The sequence below is a fragment of the Symphalangus syndactylus genome, chromosome 19 (genome assembly GCF_028878055.3).
Source record: "Symphalangus syndactylus isolate Jambi chromosome 19, NHGRI_mSymSyn1-v2.1_pri, whole genome shotgun sequence".
Classification (NCBI taxonomy): Eukaryota; Metazoa; Chordata; class Mammalia; order Primates; family Hylobatidae; genus Symphalangus; species Symphalangus syndactylus.
The window spans coordinates 50,076,902-50,091,105 of NC_072434.2; the positions used below are offsets into that span (position 1 = coordinate 50,076,902).

The window sequence follows — 14,204 nt, forward strand, 5'->3', positions numbered from 1 at the left end:
GTTAAGTGAGGACTTACTGTACAGTGTTTTCTTGGTATATTCACAGGATTCTGCAACCACTACTACAGAATACTTAGGTACCCATCTTGGAACACTTTTGTACTCATTAGCAATGGTCAGTCCTCATTCCCCTGGAGTCTTCCAACCTGACCCTACCTTTAATATATATTCTGTCTCTATAGATTTGTCTATGCCAGACATTTCGTACAAATTGACTTGTATAATATAGTCTTTTGTGGCTAGCTTCTTTCACTTACCATAATGTTTTTCAGGTTCATCCATGTCGTAGCATGTATTGGTATCATTTCTTTTTATTGCCAAATAGTCTGTTGTATTGATATACTGTATTTATTTATCAGTTGATTTGGGTTGTTTTCTACTTTTAGTTTATTATGAATAATGTTTCATAGTGTTGAAACGTCATGTACAAGCTTTTATGTGGACCTTTTTTTTCTTAGATATGTAGATATATAGCTAGGAGTGAAATTGCTGGGTCATATGATAATTCTGTGCTTAATCTTTTGAAGGACTGCCACACTGTTTTCCAATTTGGCTGCACCTTCAAAAATTCCACTAGCATTCCACTAGTGTATGAAGGTTCCAGTTTCACCATATCTTTACCAATATAACATATTGTCTGCTCTTTGATTATAGTCATTCTAGTGCAAGTGAAGTGGTACTCATTGTAGGTTGGATTTACCTTTTCTTAATAGCTAGCGATATTAAGCATCATTTTGTGTGTATTGGCTATTTGTGTATCTTTCTTGGAGTAATAGGTATTTTTAACCTTTGCTCATTTTTTAATGACTTTGGTCTTTTTATTATTTATTAATAGTTGATGCCTATTTTTTAAATGGGGTTTTAACCTTCTTGGCATTGAGTTGTAGGAGTTCTTTATATGTTCAGGATGCAAATTCCTTACCTAATATATGATAGCAAATATTTTCTCCGAGTCTGTGAGTTCACTTTTCTTGATGGTATTGTTCATAACACAGAAGTTTTAAATTTTGATGAAATTACATTTTTCTATTTTTTTCTTTTGTCACTGTGCTTTTGGTGTTTTATCTAAGAAACAATTACGTAATATGAATCAAAATTTACTTGTATGTATTCTTGTAAGAGTTTTATAGTTTCAGCTGTTACATTTAGGTTTATAATAATCCATTTTGAGTTAATATTTGTATGTTATGAGGTAGGAGTCCAATTTCATTCTTTTTATGTGGATATCCAGTTGTTTCAGCACCATTTATTAAAAAGGCTATTCTTTTCCCATTGAATTTTCTTAGATCCCTTATTGAAAGTCAATTGACCATTCATGTGGGATTTATTTCTGGACTCTCAATCCCATTCCATTGATCTGTATGCCAGTGCTTTACTGCAGGGGTTCCTAACTCCCAGGTGGCGGACAGGTACCTGTCTGTGGCCTGTTAGGATCTGGGCCATGGAGCAGTAGGTGACCAGCAGCTGAGCTAGCATTATCACCTGAGCTCTGCCTCCTGTCAGATCAGTAGTGGCATTAGATTTTGGTAGGAGCATGAACCCTATTGTGAGCTGCATATGCAAGGGATCTAGGTTACGTGCACCTTATAGGACTCTAATGATAAATGTAATGCGCTTGAATCATCCTGAAACGATCCCCCCATCCCCATCTGTGGAAAAATTTTCTTCCATGAAACCAGTCCTTGGTGCCAGAAAGGTTGGGGACTGCTGCTATACCATATTACTTTACCTTTGAAGTAAGTTTTGAAATTGAGAAGAGTGGGTCTTCCAACTTTTATCCTGTTTCAAGATTTATTTTGGCAATTTTGGGTTTCTTTTATTTCCATATAAATTTAGGACCAGCTGTCGGTTTGTGCACAAAGGCATCTGGGATTTTGATAGGGCTGACATTGAATCTCTAAGTCAATTTATAGATTGTTGCCATTTTAACAATTTTAAATCTTTGAATCTATGAACATGAAATTTTTTTCATTTATTTAAATCTTTTTCATTTTTTTCAGCGTTGTGTCATTTTCAGTGTACAAGTCTTTCTCTTGTTAAATTTATACCCTAGTATTTTATTGTTTCTTGATAATATTTTAAATTGAATTGTTTTCTTAATTCTGTCTTTAGAATGTCCATTTCTAGTGTATAGAAATAAAATTGACTTTTCTATATTGATCTTATACTCTGAAACCTTTTTGAATTTGTTTACTAAATTCGAATTGTTATTCTTTTTTTTCCCCAGATTTTTTAGGATTTTCTGCATACAAAATCATGTCATCTGCACTTTTCGTTTTCAGTCTGGGTGCCTTTTGTTTCTTTTTCTTTTCTGTCTTTATTAGAACCTCTTCTGCAATGTTTTAGAAATGACAAGAGTGGATATCCTTGTCTTATTCTTGACTTTAGGGAAAATACATTCAGTCTTTCACCATCAAGTATGATATTTGCTGTTGGCTTTTCATAGATGTATTTTGGTAGATTGAGGAAGTTCTCTTCTATCCCTAATTTTTAGAAGTGTTTTTATCATGAAAGTCTGTTAGATTTTGTAAAATACTTTTTATGCCTCTATTAAAATTTTTTGTCCTGTATCCTTTTAATGTGGTGTTGCATTAAATGTGATGATGTGGTTTTTGGATATTAAATTAACCTTAAATTCCTGGGAAAAGTCTTGCTTGGTCACGGCATGTAATCTTTTTTATGTGTTGTTGGAGTCTGTTTGCTAGTATTTTGTTTAGGATTTTTGCATCTATATTCATAAGGTATATTAGTCTATAGTTTTTCTTTCTTTTGATGACTGTGTCTGGTTTTGGTATCAGGGTAATACTGGCCTCATAGAATGAGTTGTGAAGTGTTCATTCCGTTTTTTCGGAAGGGTTTTTGAAGGATTGGTATTAATTCTTTGAAAGTTTGGAAGAATTCACCAGTGAACCTGTCATGGCCTGGTCTTTTCTTTGTGGTAAGTTTTTTCATTACTAACTCGATCTCTTTACTTGTTTTAGGTCTATTCACATTTTCTTTCATCTTGAGTCAGTTTTAATATAAATACTTTGTATCTTTCTAGAAATTTGTCAATTTCATCAAAGTTATCTAGTTGGTATCGAATCTAAGTGTTGGCCTGCAGTTGTTCATAGTATTGCTGTATATTCCTTTATTCCTTTTACTCTGTAAAGTCTGTAAATGATATCTCTTCTTTCATTCCTGATTTTAGTAATTTGAGTCTTCTTTTTTTTTTTTGGTTCATCATTTTAGCTAAAGATTTGTCAGGTTTATCTTTTGAAGAAACAGTTTTTGGTTTAATTGATTTTTCTGTATGGTTTTTATAGTTTCTCTTTTCCTTAGTTCCACTCTGCAGTTGTCTCTTGTAGCCTTCTGCTGATTTTGGATTTAGTTTCTCTTCTTTTGTAGTTTGTTGAAGTCTGAGGTTATATTACTGATTTGAGATAGTTCTTTTTAAAATAGACATTAATAGCTATAAATCATCCCCCGAGCACTGCTTTAGCAATGCTTTGGTATGTTGTTTTTGCATTTTCATACATCTTAAATACTTTGTAATTTCTATTATTCCTTCTTTATCCATTAGCTATTTTTTAAATGGGCTGTTATACTTACACACATTTGTGAATTCCCCAAATTTTCTTCTGTTTTTGATTTATAGTTTAATTCTTCTGTTGTTGGAGAACATATTTTATATGATTTTAATCTCTTTGAATGTATTGTGTCTTGTTTTATGGCTTAGTATATAGACTGTTTTAGAGAATATTTTCTAAGTGCTTGACAAGAATGTATATTCTGCTCTTGCTTAGTGTAGTGTAGTGTAAATGTCCATTAGGTCTAGTTTGTTTATAGTTTTGTGCAAGTATTCTATTTCCTTGTTAATCTTCAGTCTAGTTCTGTTGGTTTTAAATAATAGGATTATCTTGCAAGTACTTTGAATACAAGTTATCTTACAATTTTCTTTCAAACTAAAGAGCTAAGACTGAGGGACGATTAATGATGACTAAAATTTCCCTGTGGTAAACATTTTGTAGTAAATGCATACTTCCTCTGTAGCTGTTCCTTGTGGCTCATCATTTGTCATGTCCATAGATCTTTGCATGTTAGTAACTTATTTTTACACCTGTGATGTTGTAAAAAGACAACCAGAAGATTTAGGTACTTTGTTACTAATCTCTCTAAAAGCAAAATTCTCCTACTATACTTGATACGCTGAGTGGGTAATTTTCAATTTAGTAGATTCTTCCTTGTGTTTGGAAAGCTACTTTAAAACAAAATTTAACTTTTATGAAAATGAATGTTTTTTTTAATTCTTTTGTAGAACGAAAAGGGTCTTGGTCAGAAAGGAGGAATTCTAGTATTGTTGGCAGACGATCACTTGAAAGGACAACAAGTGGAGATGATGCTTGTAACTTGACGAGCTTTCGACCAGCTACTCTCACAGTGACAAATTTTTTTAAGCAGGTATTGTTCTGTCATGTAGGAATTTTGGGGAGATGTTTGTGCATAAATATTTTTAGTTTCAGAAAGGTAGTAATTGTACTATACATGTATGCGAGGGTGATTCCAAGAAACTTAAAAACTTTAAGAATAAAAATAACAAAAGCAACTATAAGAATGAGAAACGATTTATATTGTTCCTATTATTTTAGCATTATATTTATTTAAATGTGAAATGTTGACCATGACTAATAATGCATCAAAATCCATCTTTCATACCTGTATCCTGTTTTTTTTTTTGTTTTTTTTTTCCTTCTTCTTGAGACAGAGTCTCGCTCTGTTGCCCAGGCTGGAGTGCAGTGGCACGATCTCGGCTCACTGCAACCTCCGCCTCCCAGGTTCAAGCAGTTCTGCCTGCCTCAGCCTCCTGAGTAGCTGGGATTACAGGCGCCCACCATGCCCGGCGAATTTTTGTATTTTTTAGTAGAGACAAGATACTAAATGTTGGCCAGGCTGGTCTCGAACTCCTGACCTCATGATCCACCCTCCTCGGCTTCCCAAAGTGCAGGGATTACAGGCGTGAGCCACCATGTCCAGCCTGTATCCTATTTCCAAATTGTTAATAGTGTAACTTTTCTTAAACATTGGTTGTTTATGAATTTTCTTTATGAGAATGAGTATGTGGCCTACATGTCTTCCCCACACAAGTATTTTTGGCCTAAACTATCATATTCATAATATGTGAAATAGAACTTTCAGGCCCTAGGAGTGCATTATGTGCTAAAGTGAGGTCAGTGTTATTTTTAGAGGTGAATGTATAGATCCAAGATGTGCTCTATCAAAGGTATTTTACTCTTTGCAAACCTGTTCCCTTCACTTTTAACCATGAGTCAAATCTGTATTTTTCCAATGCCAGTCATGATTCTTAATGATAATGAAAATCAGCTTAGTAGATGACACCCAGGTTAAAAAAGAAAAGAAAACATGAGTAGAATAGAAAAAATAGTGCATTGCATGTAGTAAGGTTAAATATTGCTTCAGGGAGTTGTTCACCCCCTCCCCCTTTTGTATGAGTGTACACATGTATATATGTATATACTAGATTTTGATGTAAAATGGATTCTGTGTCATGAATCAAGATCAGAAAATTTTGAAAGTCTTTGTTGTAAATGACTAGGTGACTGGAACCGTATAAGAATGGGGAGAAAATTTCTATTAGCGTAACAAACTGGAGTAGTACATGTTTTGGAGTGGATTAAGGGAAAATGCTAATAATTCCTTCAAAATTCCTTTTTCTGAGATGTTATTCTGAGTAAGAAGAGGAAATCCTGGCTTACTGATATCTCGTAACTTGAGAGGGCAGGAATTGAGGGTAGACCTCAATTGAATGGACCTTGAATAGACAGATAGCAATCTACTTGAAGTCCCCTTCACTGTTACATATCAGTAATATTCATAGGCAGCTACTCTGAGAAACTCATAGGAAAAAAAGCCAGTGATAAATGTCTCAAATGGTATTGGTCTTTTTATTATGGACAGTAGTAAAAGAGAGTCTAGAGAAGACTACACTTGGATAAAGTGATAGACCAGATATAGCTAGGAAATGGGGTAGTAGATTTGCTACAGTGACACAACCTTGCAGGTATGTTACTTCGCCCTCTTTCTACTTCTTCAGCTGCTGCAACACTTCTGCTGGTATTTCCACAGCTTTCTTTTCATTTCTTCAGCCTGCTATTTATCAATAAATTGGTATTATAAGCATAAATCAACAAGCCATCCACCCCCTATCTATTTATCCAACCAGTATTTTTTGAGCATTCATCCCATGTTCTGGACACTGTTTTGAATACTGTTACTATAACTGGAAAGTAGCACAAAATGATTATGAAAACTTAAAAATAAATGATTGCTGGAAACGTGGAGCAGTGGAAAATGTTTACAGTACAGAAACTGTTTAATATGGTTCTGTATTAAAAATTTTTAACCATGAGCATATACTATTTTTGTAACTATTTTTAAGTAGCTAGAAAATTATGCATCAGGCAAGTGCAAATTAAGTTAAAAACAGAGATTACCATTTTAATTAAGTAGAATTCAAGGCACAGATTTTTCCCTAAATGAGACACAGAAGGCAGTTTTTTCTTTTTCGGTTTAGGAGAGATTACTGTCTACAGTAGGGATATAGTAATCATTAGTATTTATGTACAGATTTAAAATGTGTTGGCCAGGCATGTTGGCTCATGCCTGTAATCCCAGCCCTTTAGGAGGCCAAGGCTGGAGGGTCGCTTGAGCCCAGGAGTTCGAGGCTAGCCTGGGCAACATGGTGAGACCTTGTTTCTTTTTTTTTTTTTTTTTTTTTTTTTGAGTCTTGCTCTCTCACCCAGGCTGGAGTGCAGTGGTGCAATCTCGGGGCTCACTGCAAGCTCCGCCTCCCGGGTTCATGCCATTCTCCTGCCTCAGCCTCCCGAGTAGCTGGGACTACAGGCGCCTGCCACCATGCCCGGCTAATTTTTTGTATTTTTAGTAGAGACGGGGTTTCACCGTGTTGTCCGAGATGGTCTCGATCTCCTGACCTCGTGATCCGCCCGTCTCAGCCTCCCAAAGTGCTGGGATTACAGGTGTGAGCCGCCACACCCGGCTGACCTTGTTTCTATAAAAATAAAAAATATTAGCTGGGCATGTTGGTGCATACCTCTAGTCCCAGCTACTTGGGAGGTTGAGACGGGAGAATTGTTTGAGCCCAGGAGGTTGAGGCTGCAGTGAGCAGTTATAATGCCACTGCATTCCAGCCTGGGTGACAAAGTGAGGCCTTTTCTCAAAATAAATAAAATGTGTGAAGTCAAAATTATTAGAAATACATAGATATTTAAAAACAAAATCAAACCCACACAATAGTTTTGAAGACATTTGTTCTATTTGTTGACATATATAAGTTGTCTATTTTTTTCAGTGGTACAGGACAGTAAGCAACCAATGTAGAGGAAAGGGTATCAGCTAGACTGCTCCAGTGAACTAGGCTCATTCACAAGTTTGGAGGTTGGCTGAGATCAGCTAATATAGGCTGACTTCTACTGGGAAGACAGAAATGACTCAGCTCTGTGGCATGCCTCTCAAATTCTACTCTCGTCTTCTAGCAGGCTAGCTTGGTCATCTTCTCATAGCTCTGACAAAAGTTCAAGAGAGAGAGCAAATTAAATTGTGCAAATGTTTTTCAAGCCTCTTTTTGCATCATGTTTGCTTACTGGCAAAGCAAGGCATGTGGCCAAGCCTAGGGAGGGAATTGTGCCTCACTCACCAAAAAGGCATGGAAACAGGGAGTAAAGAATGGAGACCAATAAGTACCAAAAGAGAAAATATAATTTAATGGGTGAAATAGAAATAATGAAGACTAGAGGTAATCTGAATATATTATGAATAAGGACCATTTAAAAATTAATTTCATGTGTTGGCAACTTGGTCTCAAAAAAGTTTATATTATTTCTGTATGCACAAGAAAAGAATATACTTTTTCAACAACTGATGGAACATTTGCAATAATTAGTTATATTGGGTCACTGAAGAAACCTTGTAAAGTCAGATTTTCTAACCGTAACTCAATAAAACTAAAAGCCTTTTATGTTATTAATAAAAACCTATAACCACTTAGAAATTAAGAATTATTTTTTCGGCCGGGCGCGGTGGCTCACGCCTGTAATCCCAGCACTTTGGGAGGCCGAGGCGGGCAGATCACGAGGTCAGGAGATCGAGACCATCCTGGCTAACACGGTGAAACCCCGTCTCTACTAAAAATACAAAAAATTAGCCGGGCGAGGTAGCAGGCGCCTGTAGTCCCAGCTACAAGGGAGGCTGAGGCAGGAGAATGGCGTGAACCCTGGGGGGCGGAGCCTGCAGTGAGCCGAGATCGCGCCACTGCACTCCAGCCTGGGTGAAAGAGCGAGACTGTCTCAAAAAAAAAAAAAAAAAAAAAAAAAAAAGAATTATTTTTTCTAAATAGTGAGATAAAAGATCAATTCTATATCCTTGTTTAAAATATAACGATGAAGAACAAATGGGTTGTGGCTCAAGGTGAGTTGACAGTAATAAAGTAGCCTCAAATATATTCATTACCAAATAAGATAAAAGAACAATATATGAAATATGCATAAAACAATAAAATGTCAAAGCAGGAAGATGGGATTGATAAAATCTAAAGACTGACTCTTCAATAAAAGAATAAAAACCCTAGCTATCTTAATTGTAAGAAGAAAAAAATATTAACATTAAATTGAATATTTGTGTTAATTGGCTATGGGTAATTTGTTTTTTTCAAGATCTCTTTTCATATTGGTTGAAGTCCTTTTGGAGTTTTCTTTCTGGCCTTAGTATCAGGGTAGTTGTGATTTTCCTTAACAGTAGTTTCTTTCTCCTCCTATTCCTCCTCCCCTTCCCTCCCTCATCTAAATCCTTCCTCCCTCTTCTTCCTCTCTCTTCCTCCTTTCTTCCTTCTTCTCCTCCTCACCTTAGCCAGTGCTGCAATTTTGCATTGGAGAAATTTGTGATATAAAGTTGAAAACACAAATATGAACTAAAGAGTAATAAATTTATGAGACTCAAGTATTTTTATATGTTTGCTTTTTGATTCTGTTTTATGTCTGTATTCTTATTTTTCTCTTCTTTTCATCTATCTCTAACTTGTATTGGTTTTCTTTCTTTCTTTTTTTTTTTTTGAGACGGAGTCTCGCTTTGTCGTCCAGGCTGGAGTGCAGTGGGACGAACTCAGCTCACTGCAAGCTCCGCCTCCCGAGTTCACGCCATTCTTCTGCCTCAGCCTCCTGAGTAGCTGGGACTACAGGCACCTGCCATCACGCCCGGCTAATTTTTTTTGTATTTTTTAGGAGAGACAGGGCTTCACTGTGTTGGCCAGGATGGTCTCGATCTCCTGACCTCATGATCTGCCCGCCTCGGCCTCCCAAAGTGCTGGGATTACAGGCGTGAGCCACCGCGCCCGGCCAGTAACTTGTATTGGTTTTCTATATTTGAGAGTATTTTGTAATACTTTATAGGCATAGATAATGGACTATAAGTAAGAAAAAAGATAGACAGTGGTATTATTAAATCTTAGTAAAATTTGAAAAAATAAAAAAGGAAATAAACTAGTATGATATATTTATAATCATAATTATTTTAATTTAATTTAATTTTTTATTCTAACTACATTGTAGGCATAAGGGCATGCTTACTTACAAACTATGAATTTATTTTTCATCATATATATATTTTTTATTTTTTATGTATTTATTTGTTTATTTTTGAGATGGAGTCTTGCTCCATCACCCCAGCTAGAGTGCAGTGATGTGATCTTGGCTCACTGCAACCTCCATCTCCCGTGATTCTCTTGCCTCAGCCTCCCATGTAGCTGGGACTACAGACACGTGCCACCATGCCTGGCTAATTTTTTTTGTGTTTTTAGTAGAGACGGGGTTTCACCATGTTGGCCAGGCTGGTTTCAAACTCTTGACCTCAGATGATCCGCCCGCCTCAGCCTCCCAAAGTGCTAGGATTACAGGCATGAGCCACACTGTGCCCGGCTATATTTGTTTTATCAAATACTTTTTCCTCTATTATTGAAATCAGGAAGGAGACCGCTTAAGTGATGAAGATCTCTACAAATTCCTTGCTGATATGAGAAGGCCATCTTCTGTCTTACGGCGACTAAGACCTATTACAGGTATTTAAAAATTTTGAGTAGAAATGATTGCAACTATTATTATCACTAATATGTTGTATTGCTTATAATTATGTATTCTTTTTTTTTTTATTTATCTGGCCCAGACATTTTTCTATGCCCAATGCCTGTCAGTCTTCTTCACTTTATTAACTATCATGTGATCTGACAGTTTAGATGCAGGATTCAGCATCTTTGGTACTTTGAGTGCAGTAGTCCCCACTTACCTATTGTTTCTCTTTCCTAAGTTTCAGTTACATGTAGTCAACCACGATGTGAAAATATAAGATATTTGGAGAGAGGGAGAGAGAGAATGAGACCACATTCATATAACATTTATTATAGTATATTGTTATAATTGCTCTGTTTTATTATGAGTTACGGGTATTAATCTCTTACTTTGCCTAATTTATAAATTTAACTTTATTGTAGGCATGTATGTATAGGGAAAAACAGTATCTATAAGGTTGGGTACTATCTGCAGTTTCAGGCATCCACTAGGGGTTGGGTCTTAAAATATATCTCCAGTGGGGGATGGGGGGGAATTACTGTACTGAAGTGAGTGTGATGAATAATATCATGGCTTAAAATTATTTTCTGGAATGGTAACAGAATGGTAAATATTAAAAAATAGATTCATATTATGGTTGGAGCAAACCATTCCAGGGTAAAAATATCTTTAAGTTTGTTAAGTCAAAACTAAGTCATTTAACCTTTGAAATGACTTAGCTTGTTCCTATGCTAGATCCCTCTTTTTTTTTTCTATTTTTGCTCTTCATTCCTTCATTCCCATTCATTTATTTAATAAGCATTTATTATTTTACATGCATTTATGTCTGCATCAGTAATTTTTAAGTTTGAGACTTTGCAAAATGAAATGATTTAGAGGCGTGAGATGATAATAATACAAATTTGGTTTCTGTAATATTCTTCCCAGACTTCTTACAAAAATAGGATCCAAGTCCTTTAAAAAACATGTTTAACATAGAGTTTTTTATTATCTTTACATTGTTTTTTAATATATAATTTGCAGCTCAGCTCAAGATAGACATTTCTCCCGCACCTGAAAATCCCCATTATTGCCTAACTCCGGAGCTGCTTCAAGTGAAGCTTTACCCTGACAGTAGAGTTAGACCTACCAGAGAAATCTTAGAGTTTCCCGCAAGGGATGTTTATGTTCCAAACACTACTTACAGGTAAGAGATTTTAATTTGGAGAATTCTGATAGAAGAAACTGTATATTCTAAAATATTAAAGTATAACTAGAATAAAACTCTCCAAAAATCTTAAGTAGTTTTGTTACTTTATCTCTTGCCGCACAATTTTATTAATAGTTTTCACGTATTAAGGCTTTCTGTGTGTCAGGTATAATGTTAATTACCTTACATGCTTTATCTTTTTTAGTCTTATTTAATCCTCATTATTTGAGGTAGATTTTACCTTTATTTTAGAGGTGAGTAAACCGAGGGTCAGAGAGGTTAAACATTTTGCTGAGCATTGCGCCTTAGTGTGATGGTGATGAGATTTGATTCCTGGGCTCTTAAGTTAAAACATTTGAACTCCTAATTACTATGTTTTCTCAAATGTTTTTAGTAGCAGAATCTAGCATTACACAAGAATCAAATTTATGTGCCTGCATTATGTTCTAATAAATCAACAATATTTGTTGAGTATATCCTATCTAGAGGATACTTGACATGAAGTTGTCAGATACAACTTTTCAGACTGAACATTACATAACTCTGGGGGTGCCATTTGCATGTACTCCTTATGAATGATATGCCCTTTATTTGTGAATGCTGAGACCAGAACTTGACATGTCTGTTGGGATATTCAGCAGGGCAGCTCAGGTGTAAGAGTCTAAAACAGAATTTTGGATTTCATCCTAGACTTCCCCATCCTAGTATATTTTTACCACCATTTACCAAGTTCCTGAGGACAAAATTGTTGGAATTACTATGATTTCTTTCCTTTCCTTACCCCTCACATTTATTCAGCCAACAAGTTACATAGGCTCTGCTTTCAAAATCTATCCTGATCTGTATTTCTTACTACTTCCACCTTCTAAAAATTCTAGTCTGTCACCATCTAGATCAGCACTGTGAAACAGAAATATAATGGGAACCACATTTGCAATTTAAAATTTTATAATCGCTACATTAAAAAAAGAAACAGATAAAGTTAATTTTAATCATATATGTCATCGAAACCAGTGTATCTAAAGTATTATCATTTCAACATGCAATAAATATTAAGAATTATTGAGATATTTTACTTCTTTTCTCTTTTGCTAACTTCAAAATTTAGTGTGTATTTTATACTTAAAGCACATTTCAATTCAGATGAGCCACATTTCAAGTGTTTAATAACCACATGGGGCTAAAGGCTACCATATTAGACAGCCTCTGATCTCGAATTTTGCTATCCTTACTAATTTGGCTATCTTATTTCTATTCCTGTCTCAGTCACTTCTCAACATTGCAGCCAGATAATTCTTTGAAAATTCTAAATCAAATCATTCATTCCTGTGTCTGAAATTCTCCAGTGCTTCTATTACAAGCAGAAAAAGAATGAATTTTTTCTAACAGTCTATAAGACACTGCATGATTTGGCTCCTTTTCTATGTGTTAGCGCTAAAACTCTCTGTAAAACCTCTTATAGTACAGTGAAATACATCAATAATTTCCTCCCTTGCAGAGGAAGTTTTGTAGGCTTTTTAGGCTTACTGTACAATTGTCATCTTAGAGCCTATTTACCATTATCTTGGAAATTTTCTTTGCAATTTTTTTTTTTTTTTTTTGCAATAGAGTCCTTATTTTTCATATATTTTCCTTAGTTTACTCATTTCACTGAAAGCCTTTCGTATCTTTCTTAAATAGGATGTATGGGAGGTAAATTTTCTTTTATGTCTGACAGTATCTTTACCTTTACTCTCAATAGTTTTGCCAGGTATAAAATTCTAAATTCTTTATCATTTTCTATCATAATTTTGAAAATATAACTACTGTCTTCTGGCTTTAAGCAGTGCCCTCGAGTAGTCCAGAATTATACTGATTGCTAATCTTTTGCGTCTTATTTTTCCCTAAGACTTTTTGAATTATTTTATCACTGGTGTTCTGAAATTTCGTGTTGACATATTGATATGATAACATTTATTTAGTGCTTTGTAGAACATAATTTCATTTAAATTAGTTTATTCAGTCTCATAGAAATCTTATACATTATATAATTCTGGCAGTATTATTATCTCCACTTCTCCACTGATAGAAGGCTGAATTAGGAGACTTGTTTGGACTTGAACCCAAGCCTTCTTACTTCATTGTCTGTGTTCTTCATCTTTTGGAATGGTAGGACATCCAGCATTCATAATTATATATAACTTGAATAAAAATAAAATTTCTCATTGGTAGAGATCGCTTGCTATATTTTTATTAAAACAGAACAGCTTTATCTTACATTAGCTTCAAAATCTACACCATTATTTATATTTGTTTAATATTTTTTTAATGTCTTACAGTTGATGTAAGTGAAACACTTGATATAAATGGATTCTAGGGTATCTTATCTGTGAATTAATGGAAAATAGGGCCAATATAGATAATCTAGACATGTTACAGAACTTGAATGGGAATTGAGTAGTGTGCTCATACCAAGTGAGAAGATACCGTGCTAAATAAGGCAGCACGTTGTTTTCTTTTAAGGATGTATCCAGTTTTAATGTAACATCCTCTTCTGGAGGAGATAAAAAGTTCATACATCAGATGATTTAAGGGGATTTTATAAATTATAAGTTAGTATGGTTTTGCTTTTTGAGTTTAATGGAAATTATGTAAACATGTATTAGTGCTTGTTTAAGATCATTTGTTTATTTGGGTTTGTTTTTGGTTTTTAGGGTGGAATGCTTTATCACTTGAAGTGGTTAGTACTGGTAAGGCTAATTGATAGTCCAAAAACTATTCTTAGTTTCTATTCTGAGAGTTAAATTTTTCAAGTATAAAAATGAATTATAGCATATTAATTTGAGAATGATGTTGAGAGATCATTTAACATATCTCAGTGCCTTTAGTTTGGACTGTATCTAAAC

At 34.8% G+C, this 14,204-nt stretch overlaps 1 protein-coding gene across 10 annotated transcripts in view; it reads left to right on the plus strand.

Annotated features, from left to right (window-relative positions):
- Positions 1 to 14,204, plus strand: part of DOCK7 (dedicator of cytokinesis 7) — a 246,694-nt gene that overhangs the window by 62,524 nt on the left and 169,966 nt on the right. For all 10 annotated transcript variants that reach the window (XM_055235422.2, XM_055235423.2, XM_055235424.2 and 7 more), the window contains exons 12-14: positions 4,298 to 4,440; positions 10,030 to 10,123; positions 11,154 to 11,316. In XM_055235422.2, coding sequence (XP_055091397.1) covers positions 4,298 to 4,440; positions 10,030 to 10,123; positions 11,154 to 11,316 — 400 coding nt within the window. The remainder of the gene's footprint in view (positions 1 to 4,297; positions 4,441 to 10,029; positions 10,124 to 11,153; positions 11,317 to 14,204) is intronic.